Here is a 16,246-nt window from a genome sequence, read left to right on the forward strand (position 1 = left end):
AATCTGCACACAAACAAACGTTTATCCTATTATTTCTGTTACAGCTAAACCCACTAAATGTTACATTCTGCTCTGTGAACAAGAACATGGTAGAAGTCACATTCAGAAAGACTGGTTTTAGACACGAGATTAAATAGTTTCTAACAAAAACTCACTTGTGTTGGTATTTTAGTGTCAGCATAAGAAGGCAGAGTGTAATACCCCATTTGATCACTGTTACATGTCTTTACACGGCAGAGCTGGATTTTCATCTTTCTGTTCAATAACTATCCAACTGAACATTATCCAATGTTCAATAAGGCCAAATATTAAAAACATAGAACTAGTTTCTGAGCAACAGCATAGTTCATTGTTGGAAACCTTGCTGTAATGTCTCCACTTGCTCAATGAAACAGGAAAAAAATGTTACCACATAAATTCATTTTTCCAGACACGTTACCTTCAACAGCATACCTTCTGGTATAAAATAGGCTTCCTTTGAGTGAGAAACCAGATTTACCATTCCTCTGCAGTTGTTCTTCTTTAGTGCCTCAAAATTTTGTCTAGGTATAATTTGGGCATGCAAGGATTGTTGTTGTTTTCAGATGTGTGCCTGGAATTTCTGGACTGATGGCAACCAGGTCAGCATTATTGTGCAATGCTTCTAATTGCTTTGCTGAAAGTCACTATATCCCACATGTGAACTCTACATATATAAATCTGATGTACTGTATATACACAGTAAGCCAAGTACTTTCAGGAAGCCTAGTAAAGCAAAGCATGTTTTCTGGAAGAAATACTGAAAAACCCCAAACTATATATCTTTCAAGAGATGTCTGTCCAGCAGCACACTCTTATTCCAGTTGTTTGGCCAGAGTATGCAAAACCAGAGCACCATCTTCTGCTCTCCTCTTCCACCCTTACAGTAGTATCCAAACGTAGTAAGGAATCCAAAGTGGGAATGCAGGACACATGTGGATGATGTGTGGTTGCAATTGGTCATGCAGGCTTTATGCTTTGAGTTGCTACACGTTTATTTCTGGTAACTCACCAAAAGCAGTGTGTATCTAGAGTAACTTGGACAACAATTACAAGACAGTAATGTTACTGCAGGTGGTCAGACCTGGAGACATTTGCTAAGAAATAATGCTTGAAATTAACATCTTCAAGCCAAATCAATGTCAGCTGAAGCCAGCACATATGTTCTAGAACTTTTCAAGAAGTGATGAATCTTTTGTTAATTGAAAACTGGCACCACGACAGCAGGAATGAATGAACACACTAAATGATAATTTTAAATGGTTTCTCATTTTACAGTAAACTAGAGTTCTCCCACTAATATCCAAAACAATCATCTGCCAGCCAGAATTTATCATATATCCTAAATATGCACAAGGACATTAGGGCTGGAGAGACCCAGCTGCCCTTTGATTCCCATTACCAATACAGAATACAAAATACTTTATTAGCAGGGAAGAAAGAGTCACAAAATCCAGAAGGACTAAACAAATGTCTATCGCACAAATCAATGTTACCTCTGAGGTTTTTTTCAGAAATCATACCCTATGTGGCCAGCTAGCATAAGGTGAATGCTGTATTTCATTAGAGACTGAAGGATTCTCCTGCAAACCAGGTAGTATTAGATCAACATGCTCCTACAAAGGTGCAAAACCATGGAAAACTTGTAGTGAGATCCCAGTCACTTTGTTACAAATTTTGGTCATAGTGTTCAACCTCAAGATGTATTTTGAGTTCCAGCAGGAACCTGAGACTGGAGTTTGTATGTCTGTTGTCTTGCTGGCTTGGGGTAGCACTATTTTAGTACCTTCATGAGAAGTAGTAACTGAGATGCAAGATCCAGATTCCACTGGGAGCTGAGGAAGGGATCGAAATTATTCTGTCAAAATGAGTAAAGGGACCCCCAACATGAGAAGTCTCCAGAGTACTACAAGCTTCCCTCTAACTGAGGTGACAACAGTTTCATACACATCTGAGTAGTCTTTGTAACAAAGAATCACCCTTGCCCAGATAGACATGTCTTTGATGTGTAATTCAGCACAGACTGGAAAAGAGTTTGGATCAGCCCTGGTCAATCCTCAGAGCTTCTTGTCAATACCCTCCCTTATTGCCAAATTTTTAGTAGAAACTTGAGAACTGTGACGTATCTACAGAACTACAAAACAGACGTCCCCCCACAAGAACTCACCGATGTTGCTTCTTAGTAGGTGTCTCATTCTCTGTCATCTCTGGCATGGTTTCGGGGAAGAGAGCCTGAAGAAAATTGTGGAAGGAATTAACAAGTGCACTCGTCTGAACTCTGAGCACACGGCATTTGTTACATCACTCTGCCTTTGCCCATACAGAGGGGGCCATGCTACAATGTACCCACAAGTCCATCACCTTGATGTACAATGGCTGGACATGTGAGCATTAAAAATGAAGTACATTACCTAGCAGGGTGCTACATGAGCCCCTGCTGTCTATGATGAACTGGTTTCCACCTCCTCCATTTCTTCAAATATAAAAACAATTCTAATCCTAGCTACTTTAAGGAAGCAAGAAGGAAAATTAGAGTGTATTATTGGTTTTTGAATGGGAGGAAGTACAGCTCTTCTTAATTGACTATACATTCAATTCCCAGTTCTAAATAAAGTGTGAACGCTAAGCAAAATACAAGCTCCAATGAGAACATTTTATTAAAATTACTTAGAGTGCCATTAATGTAGCAAATTACAAATTATTGAATTAACATAGAGCTTAAAATGGCCCAAAATAATGCCCTATGTTGCCAGATTTATAAAATTCAGTTAAAAATAAAGGTATGAAATAAAGTTATACACAAGGGCCTATGAATTGCCCCTAACTCATCCTCATCTTGAACACATCAGTAGCCTTTATTTACTCAAACAAAAACATGATGAAAAAAAAATTAAACAAAAGACGAGATTAAGTGAATGATGGTTGAACAAGTATCTACCAGGGAATGAATTTTAGAAAGCAAGTAGGATGAAGTATAGTGTAGATGACAACAGGAATAAAATAATCAATCTGGTTTTTTATAAGGCCTGTATTTAGTTTCATGCTTCTGCTCATCTCTGCCCAACCAACCTGTTACCACAACTCTTCCCGTGGGCCCTCAGACTCCTTGTGGCTTCACATCTCCCTGGCTCCTCCTGGAAATCTCATCAGCTTCTTTTAACAGGCTTCGTATCTTTAGGGTATTTTTTTGTTTGTACTGCAAGGAAGTGGGGGTGGTTTTTAATACAACTTTCAACACCAAGCAGTTCTTAATGTAAACCGAGCCTACCATAGCTGACACTGACATTGAAACAAGGAAAAATCATCCTCACGAACCAGAAAGCCAGCCCATCTACAGAGCTCCCAAAGCACTGAAGCATGCACTTCAGAGGGGGCTCTGTCCACACGCCTGTGTATCCTTCCTTTAACATGCCAGAACAGAACTTGGATGCACTTCTCCAGTCTTATACTCCAAAAGGTTAATTGAATGTAGTGCTCTCATTCAGTGAAGATTGACTGAGGAGGAACATTAGGGGCTGATGCTGTTTACCACTCTATCCCTTCTTAAGTACTTTCTCTGTTCCTGTGAAGACACAGGAAATGTTGGCAAACCATGAAGTAAAACAAACAGGCGATATCCTGTAAATAGATCCCATCTGGGGAACTCCAAGTGCCCGAAGTTTTCAGGAACCTAATTCAAATCCTCCACCTCCACCTCCACCTGGTGTTCTCACCACCACCCTCCAAGATGAGTTACAGCACTACACCACTCCACCGGGTGTTAAATACAGCCGACCTGAAACAGACTTCCCTAGCCCATCAATGGGAGCACATCACTTTCTACATGCAGTTCTCCACAGGCATTACCTTCCCCATTCTCACTGGTCATGCTCTGCATAAATTATGAAAAAGCTTAGAGAGTTAACACTGTGGGAGAATGTAAAAGTGCAACTTCACTAGTTTAATTCATTCTCTTATAAACTACCTCATGGCACTTCATCTTAAAACCAGATTTCTTCTTTAAATCCATCTAGCTTAACTTACTAAAAATTTTATTTTTGTTTAAGTAAATAAAGTCTAGTCCAGTTGACATCTAAGGTCCCCCAAGTTAATGAAAATTAATGACTTTGAAAGCTGGGAAAGCCAGTTTCCCACCCAGGGCATCTCTAACTTATCCTTCCCGTGCACAGCTGGTGATGGTCAGCAGTACTCTCCCTAAGAGAGTTTAGCAGGTGTGCAATTCTGACTGTTAAAAAAAAAAACACCCAGGCAAATCTGGTTAGAGCTAAGACATCTTTTACACTGCTGGCAACTAGAGAGATGTTCACACATACAGTGAAGGGACTGAGGTCAGCACACCTCGCTTCAGTGGTTTTTTTTCAGTTATGTCAAACCAACTCAGCAGAATCTGTATCCACTAAGGCTATCTGCAGACACAAGATGCACAGCAGTTAGCTGGGAACACTACAGAGTCTTGTATATCCAATCATAAGACAATACCTTGTGCATCAGGTAAAATAGCTATCCAAGGGGCAAAGGGTTCACTTAATTTAGTGTATACAGTACTACCTCTGTGTATTGGGGTAAGGAAGTAAGCACAGAGCTTGTGTGTATAGTTCTGGTACAGCAAAGCTCACAAACATCATGCTTAGAAAAAGATGCTGGATTGCACTGTGCAACTGTCACGTACCCTGTTTTTTCACTTTTCTGCACCATTTGTAAGGACAGACTTGATCTGTCTGCTATGATACGTTACTAGGCCATGGCAAGCATGCTGGAAATGAGAGTAAAAGGATGAAAGAGGCCCTAGTTTTGGTGAACTTAGGGTTTTTGAAAGACCAATGTATTCACTAAGGAACCATATTTTTTCAGTCTTGCAAATTTATACCTCAGAACCAAAAAAAAGCATTTCTGTATTCCAGTGTGTTCAATATAGAAAGCATTAGTCTGGATTTGGCCAGTAGATCAAGAGAGGTCATTCTCCCCTTCTACTCTGCCCTGGTGAGGCCACATCTGGAATACTGAGTCTAGTTCCAGGCTTCCCAGTTCAAGAGAGACAGGGAACTACTAGAGAGAGTCCAGTGGAGGGCAACAAAGATGACTGGGGGATCGGAGCATCTCCCTAATGAGGAAAGGCTGAGAGAGGCTCTTTAGCCTGGAGAAGAGAAGGCTGAGGGGAGACCTTACTAATGCCTATCTAAAGGGTGGGGGCAATGAGGTTGGAGCCAGACTTTCTTTAGTAGTTCCCAGTGACAGGACAAGGGGCAATGGGCACCAGCTGGAATACAGGAAGTTCCATTTAAATACAAGAAAAAACTTCTTTACTATGAGGGTGACAGAGCACTGGAATAGGCTGCCCAGGGAGGTTATGAAATCTCCATCTCTGGAGACTTTCAAAACGTGCCTGGATCCAGTCCTTTGTGATATGCTCTAAGCAATCCTGCTTTAATGAGGGAGTTGGACTAGATGATCTCTAGAAGTCCCTTCCAACTCTGACAGCTCCATGATTCCGTGAATTTAGGTGGCCAGTTACCAAGCAATGCTACAAATAAAGAACAGGTGTCAAGGTAAAGGCTGCACAAAAGCACCCATCTACAAATACTGGCCCCAGAAGAGCCACAGATGTTCTGAGCCCACCTGCTTCTCCCTGCACACAGCTTAGAGCACATCCACCACTCCATCTTCACCCTGCCCCAAGTCAGAACACCCACTTCTCCCCCTCAACACAGGCTCTTCACACTCCTATACTCTTCAGCCCAGGGTCTATGTCCCCTGAACTCAATTCTTATTCCTTACAGCAGCATCCCTGTCTCCAAAGTCACCATCTACAGTTTCGCGATTGCTGTATTTTTTCTTCCTCCTTAGGAAATGCCTTGTAGGATCCAGCAATATATTGTATATACTATTTGTGAAGACCTGCAAGGCCCTAGTGGAAGCTTGTGCTGAAATGTATCAATACAGCTTGTAACCATTTTTGTGATATTGAGAAAACAGAAAGTCCTTATTACAAGGTGTCAAAGACCCCCATTTTCTTCTTCTCATGCTCTTTTTTTTTTAAATGATGCCATTCCCTGCACAGTTCAAGCCAGATGCCACTCAATACACACTGAGTGCATAAGCTTTATGAATTATAAAACATAAACAAATTTAAATTTGTATTTGATGTACCTCAGGATCTGCTGGGATCTACAGCCCATTTCACACAGAAGATAGGGCACAGGAATGCAATGGATATTATTGTAACTTCACTTGACTGCGGAACTCCTTTATGTCAGTTTATCAAAGTCTATCATTCAACCAATGCTTCCCCAAAAGTTTCAAACCAGTTTTGTGGGAGCAATAAGAAAAAAACCTAAACACTGCACATATTATCTAATTAACCAGCTGGTTTATTTCAAGTTCTGATCTCTTACCTGAAAAGAGGTAAGTTTGTTAAACAGGACTTGTACATAACTGAGGTTTCTATTGCTAGATTGTACCATAAGACACATGGTGAACAGAAGCTGCTTTTTTCTTATTTTTATTCTTCTGCATTTTATTTGCTACGCCTCAAAACAATTCAGAGCTGTTGACACAAGAAAGGTACTGTTCTTAAGAGCTGCTGAAAATATAGGCTCTGTGAATTTTAAAAAACCCAAACAAACAAAACCCAAACCAAGAAAAACCCGCCTAGGCAGAGACTGCTGCAGGCTGATTAACGTTTATTCTCTCTATATTTCTTCTTTGCACCAGTTGTATCATCAGAGCTTTGACAATGGGTTTTTCTTTATTTCTTCCATCTCAAGTAACAATTCCTGATGGAGAGATTCCTTCATTGATTCTTTAAAGCAGAAGACATGTATTTGCTTTATAAGCTCAGGCAAAAATATATTTTTAAGTTCACTCATGAAATATGCTCACTTGACTTAGCTGAAAGCCTTCTGCAGAGAGAATGCAGCAAATTCCAAATTCTTTAGCCAGATCAAGAAGTAATTCAACATTTTTATTTATTTAGTACCAGGGTTTCCTCAAACCTTATGTAGTTTACAGCTCTCACAATGTCAGTCTGAAAATCTTATTTTAATTTAAATGCAATGTCATCTCCAGAAATGAAAAGATAGTTTGTGCTCTGGAGACTTAAGTTTAATGTAATTTAATCTCTGAAACAGTAGCATAGAAAACTCAAACTCAAATTGTTTTGAAATGTCTTTTTGTCTAGGACCTATCTTTGCAGGTATTATTTGGCAACTTTTTTTATTAAATCCTTTCCTCAAAACATATGCACCCAGCAGATTTAGCTTTTTGAGAAAAAGTTAGTTTGTATTATTTCATTTTACATTAAGTTTCCACTCTTTATTTAGGAAGTTTCCAAACTTAATATTCATTTTTAGAAGAACATAACTCTTCTAATCTGTGATCTTTGGCTGTACAAAACAATTTCCTCTAATTAGGAAAGCTACTCCATTCGTCCATATGAGGCAGAAAGCATCTTTTTAATATGCAGCTCTGTGTATTCTGTAAAAGTACCAGCAGTCCAAGTCTTTCTTTCTCTTAACATACTTCAGCAAGTTATGCTGTTGTATTGCCACAATCTCACAGTTCTTACTAGTTTTGTTTATTTTGTGTGGTTAGCCATGATTTACAGCCAAAACCAATTCTGAAGAATAGATAATTACTCAAATGCTATTTTTTTTTCCCTGCAAGATGGTGTCCTCTTCATTCAAGTAACTGCTGGAGCTCTCTTTTCCAATCTTCCACGCATGTTTTGAAAAGAGGCGAGTTTCAACCAGGGACTTATTCCGAGCTTTTAATTGCAAGCAAGGTGCCCTTGAGACAAAAAACCCCTCACAACTTACTGTCTTTTCTTTGCCTTTACTCCCTCTTAGAACACTTCTATTCTAATTTTGCATTTACTTAATAAAATGGTTGCAGGAAATTAAACACAAAACCTTAACTTTGTTAACTACATATACCAACTACTTTTGTCTATGAAAGAAACCTGTTAAGACTACTAACAGAAAACTGAAAAGGACCGTTTCTCCCTGAAAGAGTAAAAATTCCTTCGATATCTTTCAGTTTGGTTTCTGAAAATACCAAGGTTTTCTTATTACTGCACCGTGTCTCCTCACCCACCCACTCACAACAGGAGCTGGGCCTACTGACTGACCTCAGCAAAACCTCTCAAAGTTATGAAGGTCCCTGATGTTTACAAAAACCTGAGCAGAGGAGGAGGACTAAGGTCAGTGCTGACACTGCAGGTAGGCAACTGCATACTGCTCAGGTCTGTCACCACAGCTCCTTAAAATTTATGTGCTGGCTGACCAGTTGCTGTCAGACTGAGTGACAACACTTTGGCCAAGCAAGATGTAGGAGGGGTTAAAGGGCAGAAGAGCCATCTCGACTTTTCACAGACTACACACTACCAATGCAAACCAGCTGACAGCTTCTCAGGGCAACCAGACTGTCCCTAGAGCTTCTGCTTCAGCTAAGAAAAGAAAACCAATGCCAATAAGGTAAAACTTATTACACAATCCACTTTTTTCTTTTCTTTTTTAAACGAGTCTGCAAATAACAAATGAAAACAAAAGCACTTCACAGCTGTTTGCCTCTTTTGTTTCTACTACCTGAAGTCAAATACATTGGTATTTTCCCTCCTGCCAACTTAAAGCAATAAAGTTTCTATAAAGCTGTTATCTAAAAACATGCAAGAGAACTAGAAAGAAAACTTCCTTCTTTTTTTTTTTTAAAAAAAAACAACATTGGAGAAAGAAGCAGAGTTATCACTCAAGTGCTGTTTCCTCATATCTACATTATTTTTTGTCTTATTTATGATTTTCATAACATTAAAGTCACTATTGCTCGTGACCCTTTACTAACATGCAGCTTCAGGATAGCGCAGATGTAGGGTCACTACCCTGAGAAATGCTGACCAGATCTGCTTAAAAAACTTCTGGGGAAAAAAAATAAAATGAACTTTTCCATTAATTACCTTAAAGATCCACCTCTTGAGTTTATTCTTCTTGCTCTACCATTGTATCCCCTCGGGCCTTCTAAGGTTAGCATGACCATTTATTTTCAACTGTAGAGTAGGGGCAGAGACAGCTACTGTACCAAGTTTCTTACTTGCTGATGATGTTTTGCAAACAATTTAAGGAGAGGTATCTGGACATTTTGCATCCAGATGCGAGCTGTTGCCACCCTCACACGATGGGTGGATGATCTTGGTACTACAAACGGACTGAAGTAGCACACAGTGCTAGTAAAGGAAGATGCCTATGCAAACTATTTCCTGTGGTCTGGATGAATTGTTACATGGAAGCAGGCATTTTGGAGGTAAAGAGCTGTAAGTACACAATGCATAAATTAGAATCACAAAGAGCTGTCACCTAAAGAAAGTCTTCAGCTACTTAAGATAAAAATACAGGGACGAGCACTCTTTCCTTTGGGAAATCCAAAAGCAATGACCAGAAAAATCCTCGTGATCCCTATGCTCTTTATATATTTTGTTAAGACTCACAAATCACCACTTGCCAATTTCATTAAGGAAGTGAGAAATTATGAAGAATGTAAGCTGCAAGACAGCACTCATCTCCCTGGTTTTCAATGCTCAGTAATCTGCAGCACACTTCAAAATAGGAAGTTATTTTCCAATAGAACTTACATTTAATTATGATAGGCTTGACAAAGGAACCAAAAGTCTAATCTGATGGTGGACTGCAGACAACTTCTTCCCATAACAGGTCATCACTCTTTATGTGGGTTAGATTACCTGTATTAGATGACAAAGATCACCTGTGCTGAGGCCTTGTGCTCCCACCCCAGTGGAAGAGCACCTGCTGGTGAGACAAATCCTGCTGGCAGCACATTGCCTAAAGAACAAAGAACTTATTTTTCCTGGACAAAAAAAGCTTAAACATGTAAGTCATCATGGCCTCTGACTTCTGGAACCAAGATGATTATTTATAACTGAGGCAGCCATGCACTTATGAAAGCTGTGTTTGAAACCCTAAAAACCCACTGGACAAAAGTAGAAGCTACAGCTTCTGTAAGAGCCAGTTGAATCCTGCTTTCTGACAGGACCTTACCTCCACATCAGGTATTTAAGTAACAGTACTTTATCCAAGGGCTTGACCATCAATTTAAAATCAAAACAGAAAAACTTTCATGTTAGCCACACTGATATACCCAGAATACTATTCTCTGCTTCATTTTTTTATTTTAACCTGAGCTCCCCTTTGTTCTGCAAGTACAAAGGATCCTCATGTAGTCTGTTTATAAAACTGTGTAGGGTCTCAAGGAGGTATCAAGAGATTCTCTGATAGCTATGCCAGACACAGACACATGCTAAAACATCCTTCTGCTCTTAGGGTCCCTAACTAACAAGCAGTGCAAAATATCCTAGAATTGAAACATACAGGGCACCCAAAGTATTTTGGTTTTAATGTATAAGTTGATCAAACTTACTCCCTAGCTCAACTGTTAAGACATACAATTTCTAAGTATGTTGCAAGAATTAGTTCATGAAACCTGCCTTCAACTTTCAGAGTTGCAGAAAATGACAATTGCATGGAAGTGCTTCCAGAGCTCCTGTCCAGACAGCCTACTGCCACGTCCTTCAGAAAAGGCCTGAACACATTATTCCCGAAGTGGTACTATCACTATTACCAGCTGTAACGAGTTTAAAAAAAATACACTCTCTGCTCTCAAGCCCAAAAAATCAAACAAAATCCCCACAACTTTGCAAAGTATGTTTCATTCCAGGCTCCTCTCAAAAGATTTTTTTGGACAGGAGGGCTCATTCTCCTTTGCATCCTCAACAGTATTTTGCACCTCTACTCCTTGAAGTTTTTTTCTGCATAAAGTGGGTCCACCAGGCAATTGCTCCAGTTCCAGAAATAAAGGACTCATTTTGTCATCTAGATGTTTTACAGAGAGTTTTAAATAATATTGGCAGGGATAAAGCTGCAAACTATTTCAATTAGATTTAACAGAGAAGTCCAAACAAAAGGCATCTGAGCTCAGGTAAGCAGGGAAAGCAGGTACACTTTCTTAACCACTTTCAAAGAGGAAATTAAAAGGCAAGATTTATGTTAGACACCACATGTGGAAGCACTAGTTGCAAACTCATAGGAAACCTGGATTCATGAATTTCACCACATTAGAAACTAGTTATTCAGCTTAGAATTACTGTACATAAGCTACCCAGGAGTAAACAAGTAGTTCACAATGCACTAGAAAAAGCAAACAAGTCTACTGTAGAAATTTAGCACTGACAACAGAGCAGAAACTAAAACTAGTCTTCCAAGTTACTACTTTGCAAAGGTCTGAAAGGAATAAGTATAGGGAAGGCACAGACTGATACCATAATCCTGCAAGTTTTAATTAAATAGAAAATCATTCTATGAAATTAAAATGCCTTACTTCCATCTTCTATCATGGTCTGAAATCACCTCTCTATTGACACCTGTGACTGACTTGGCAAAAATATTTTGAAGCACAACCAGAAGCGGGAGATCTCCATTGTGGATCCTTAGCAAAGGGACAGCTCAAACGCATTAACTTATCCAAGCTAAGAAACACAGCATCTTCCCATCCTCACTCAGAATAAAACAGAAAAGCCACATATAAAGTAGGTAAGAGGGACTGTAAAGCCTCTTGAGACAATTTACAGGTAGGACTCTAACTTGCCAGCCACAGCAAGTATAAAATATGACCTCGACAGACATCACTACTTCAGACAAAAGCCTTAATAATCCAAATCATCAGCTGTTGAGACTGAACATCACTTCTGGTCACAGACTTAACCAAAACAAAACCAACAACCCCTCAACTCTCCTCCATTTCCATTTAAATGCCAGCTAAGTACCTGACAGCTGCCTCCCACAGACGTCTTTGAACTCGAGCCATGAAGAGCAAGACAGAATAAAAGGTTTCAAAGTGTTAGGGGCACCTGGGGTTAGAGGCTCAAAGGGAGAGCTGCAGCCCCCAGCTAATATTGCAGAGCAAGGAAACTGCAACGTAAGTACAGAGCACATGTACTGACTGAATACAGGTGAACACTACAGCAAACAGAAATTATTGCAATTTTTTAAAATAGTTTGGATACAAATGGTAACAGCTGCAGTTGTAACTGAAGACAGTGATGATGGACAATGGTCATATAGGTAAGATGTGACTACAGCTCTATAAACATTGACTTCTAAAATTTTATGCATTCTTCTGTGAGTTTCTTGGGTTATGACATAAATTAGGGAATTACAGAATCACAGAATGATTGACACTGGAAGGGACCTCTAAAGGTCATCTGGTCCAATCTCTTCTACTCAAGCAGGGCCACCTTGAGCTAGCTGCTCAAGAACATGTCCAAATTGCTTTTGAGTATCTCCAAGAATGGAGACTCCACAACATCCCTGCACAATCTGCTCCTGGGCTTGGTCACCCTCACAGTAAAAAAAAAAGTATTTCCTGATGTTCAGATGGAGCTTCCTGCACTCCAGTTTGTGTCCATTACCTCTTGTCTTGTCAATGGGCACAGCTGAAAAAAACCCTGTCTCAATCCTCCCTTTAGGAATTTATGTATCTTTATGAGACCCCTCCTGAGCCTTCTTGTCTCCAGGCTGAACAGTCCCTGCTCTCTTGGCCTTCCCTCAGATGAGATGCTCCAGAGCCTTCATCATTTTGTGGCCCTTCATTGGACTCTTTCCAGTATGTCCATCTCTCTCTTGCTCTGTGGAGCCCAGTAGGACTCCAGGTGTGGTGTCACCAGTGCTGAGCAGAGGGCAAGGATCCTGTCCTTTGACCTACTCTCAATGCTTTGTTTAATGTGGCCCAGGACACCATTTGCCTTCTTTGAAGGTAGCTCACATTGATGGCTCTTATTTTACTTGCTGACCACCAGGATGCTCAGGTCCTTTTCTGCCAAGCTGCTTTCCAGTTGGGTAGTCCCCAGCATGGGGTTGTTCCTCCCCAGCTGCAGGACTTCACGTTTCCCCTTCTTAAACTTCATGAGGTTCCTGTCAGCCCATTTCTCCAGCCTGCTGAGGTCCCTCTGGATGGCATCACGACCCTCTGGTGCATCAGCCACTCCTCCCAGTTTGCTGTCATCAGCAAATTTGCTGAGGCTGCACTCTGCTCTGTCACTCAAACCATTAATGAAGATGTTAAATAGGACTGGACCCAGAAATGATCCCTAGAATACATCACTAGTCACCAGCCTTCAAACAGACTGCACCACAGAACTGTCTGAACCCAGCCATTCAGCCTGTTTTCAACCCAACATTGTTTAAGCAGAGATGTAAGCTACACAGAATACTGAAAGGCAACCTACAGTTGAGACCTGAGGTAATGTTAATTTTTTTTTAACTTTTATTAATTATTTTATCAGAATATGAAATCAGAGTCAATGAGTTACACTGCAAGACCAGTGCTGGGTCCAGTTCCATTCAACATCTTCATCAACAACATGGATGAGGGGACAGAGTGTAACCTCAGCAATTTTGCTGATGATATGAAGCTGGGAGGATTGGCCAATACACCTGAAGGCTGTGCAGCCATTCAGTGAGATCCAGACAGACTGGAGAGCCGGGCAAAGAGGAACCTATTGAGGTTCAACAAGAGTAACTGTAGAGTTCTGCACCTGGGGAGGAGTAACAAAATGCACCAGCACAGATTAGGAGCTGACTGACTAGAAAGCAGCTCCGTGGAGAAGGACCTTGGAGTCCTGGTGGACAGCAAGCTATCCGTGGGACAGCAATATGCCCCAATTAAGAACAGTGTGTCCAGCAGGTTGAGGGAAGGATTAAGGGACTGGGACACCTCTCTTACAAGGAAAGGCTGAGAGACCTGGGGCTACTTAGTCTAGAGAAAAGAAGACTGAGAGGGGATCTGATTAATGTGTACAAATATCTGAAGGGTGGCTGTCAAGAAGGAGGGGCAAATCTCTTTTCAGCCATGCCCTGTGATAGGACTAGAGGCAATGGATGCAAGCTAGAGCACAGGAAGTTCCAACTCAACATGAGGAAAAACTTCTTTGCTGTGAGGGTGACAGAGCACTGCACAGGCTGCGCAGAGAGGTTGTGGAGTCTCCTTCGCTGGAGACTTTCAAGACCCACCTGGATGCGTTTCTGTGTGGCCTGCCCTAGGTGTTCCTGCACTGGCAGGGGGGTTGGACTAGATGATCTTCAGAGGTCCCTTCCAATCCCTAACATTCTGTGATACACTAAACTAGCCATCTAACTTTTCTTAGCAAATTGCCCTTACAGCAGTAATAGGAAAATCTGCAAGATTATTACCTTCCCCTACTGCTCTACCTGCTCCAAAATAATGCTGAGAGATGTAGCCTCTCCCCTACTTCACTGGTACTCACACAGGAAGCCAGATGAGAACATGAATTCAACTTGAAATTTACTGTGAAACAGGATCACAAAGACACCCCACACTCCCAAACAAGGACACTGAAACTGCTGTGCTTGGACAAGAGTGATTCTTGTGGTGGCAGTGGCTGGCTTAATGTTTGTGGAACTGTGACCCACGACCATGCCTAAACTAGTTAAACTTCTGCAATTACCCAGGAAGTCTCAGGATTTACAACAAGTGAGAGACTTTTGTAGAAGAATAAAGCATTTAAACTATAGATACATAATATTTAAACAGCATCTCTTAATACTATGGATGCTTCAATAGTGAAAAAAATGAAACTGTGTTCCTTATCTTGTTGCAGATTTGGAGTTGCTTGGTATTGGGCTAGCACCAGGTATTATTGTAGTAAATACATAAGAAGAATTTCCAACCAGTCTAAGATTTGTGTTCAATTTCTAACCAACAACTTTGTGGATGCCTGAAAACAAAGCAGAGTCCAGTTTCAAAGGCTGGCAGCTGGCATGAATTCAGTGTCTGACAAGCCACCCACTCATTACAGGCTACAGATGCAGGCAGATGCCTCAAATAGACAATGCTATTTTCACTTTAAAATTCAGTTACCTGAAAAAGAAACAAAACTTTTTTTTTAAGTTCTCCTCTTCCCATAATACCTTTACACTGCTTTTAGTAGTGTCAGCAGCCTGAAGAACAATGTTTTACATTATCTTCTAATGGTACTGCTCACCACACTAAGGACTTCTATATCTCAAGATTTGAGAAACCTGCATTTAAATCTAAAAGTTAATAGACCCACACTACAACCATTCCAGTTTCACTAGAGATGGACCACAAATAACACATATGGGTATCAGAGTACTGGCAGCATTGAGATGTGCTTTCATTGATCTAACTTCATGGTCTTAATTTCCATCAATTAACCTGACAGAAGTTCAGGTAACGGGTGAAAAAGGCACTTGTTAGTAAGAAGCATGAAACATTTTCAACAGTCTGCTACTTTCTTCTTATGCGAATCACAATGGCACACAACCTGGCTCATGTAAGAAATTGCTATCATGTGTCATGGTTGCAAAAGTAACTCATTCATCTTAAAAGACTAATGCCACACCTTTTCATACAGGAAAGAAACTTGAGTTTAGACACAATTTGACAAGCCTGTGCACACAGCAGAATCACTTCCCTGCTTACTCCAAGCACGACAACAGGGATACACTAGTAAGGTCAAATCAAAGTACACTTGGATACACAATATGCACATGTAAAAGCTGGAATTGTGTTTCAACCAACAAGTTGGGCACTGCACAACATTTCTGAATCAGGGAGTTGTGACCTTTACACGATTTGCCGTAATCGGAAACAAAGGAAGCCCTGCTTCTCAGCTATTCAACCTGAAATATTTTCACCTGACTTTCCAGAACACACACACATGCCTCGCATTATGATTGATAACCTTCAGAACAGGAAGCTGTGTTCCGGGGGGACTTAACTCGAATACAAGTCACAAACATGACAGAGATGAAGAACGCTAGCCCAGTTACAAAGTGACCAGCAACACTAAGGGCCAGCAGTCCTTCAGGCTGCAGACAAGTAACCTCAGAAGGCTGAGAATTACCACTAGACCCATTACGACGCCATCAGGAACATTAAAGGTGTCAGATGCTACACACACGCACGTTTTACATACCCACTTTCATTCAGATACCTAGTTTGCATACACAGTTAGGCACACCTTTCCACTGGCTTTTTGATCATCAGGGACAGCGTTCAATACTGTTATTTAATTGAAAGCTGTTTCAGCTGAAACACTGTGCTGTGAGGCTTACTCACTTCCAAGTGAGTAATGCCTTCCAACTGGCATAGACTTCATGTCATTTTTTACAAGTTCTTATGATGC

The 16,246-nt window shown here is 40.6% G+C and overlaps 1 protein-coding gene across 4 annotated transcripts in view; it reads right to left on the reverse strand.

Moving 5' to 3' along the window:
* The window catches only part of USF3 (upstream transcription factor family member 3), a 37,085-nt gene that overhangs the window by 17,709 nt on the left and 3,130 nt on the right, over positions 1 to 16,246 (reverse strand). For 2 of the 4 annotated variants that reach the window (XR_007888456.1, XM_051609063.1), the window contains exon 2: positions 2,186 to 2,250. Coding sequence is in view for 3 of the 4 variants with exons in the window: in XM_051609063.1 (XP_051465023.1) it covers positions 2,186 to 2,250 (65 nt within the window). In the remaining variant the exon portion in view is untranslated. Of the gene's footprint in view, positions 1 to 2,185; positions 2,251 to 3,087; positions 3,704 to 16,246 lie in introns of those variants that run through there. The other 2 variants (XM_051609065.1, XM_051609064.1) reach the window with 2 other exon arrangements.

The sequence above is a fragment of the Apus apus genome, chromosome 1 (genome assembly GCF_020740795.1).
Source record: "Apus apus isolate bApuApu2 chromosome 1, bApuApu2.pri.cur, whole genome shotgun sequence".
Classification (NCBI taxonomy): Eukaryota; Metazoa; Chordata; class Aves; order Apodiformes; family Apodidae; genus Apus; species Apus apus.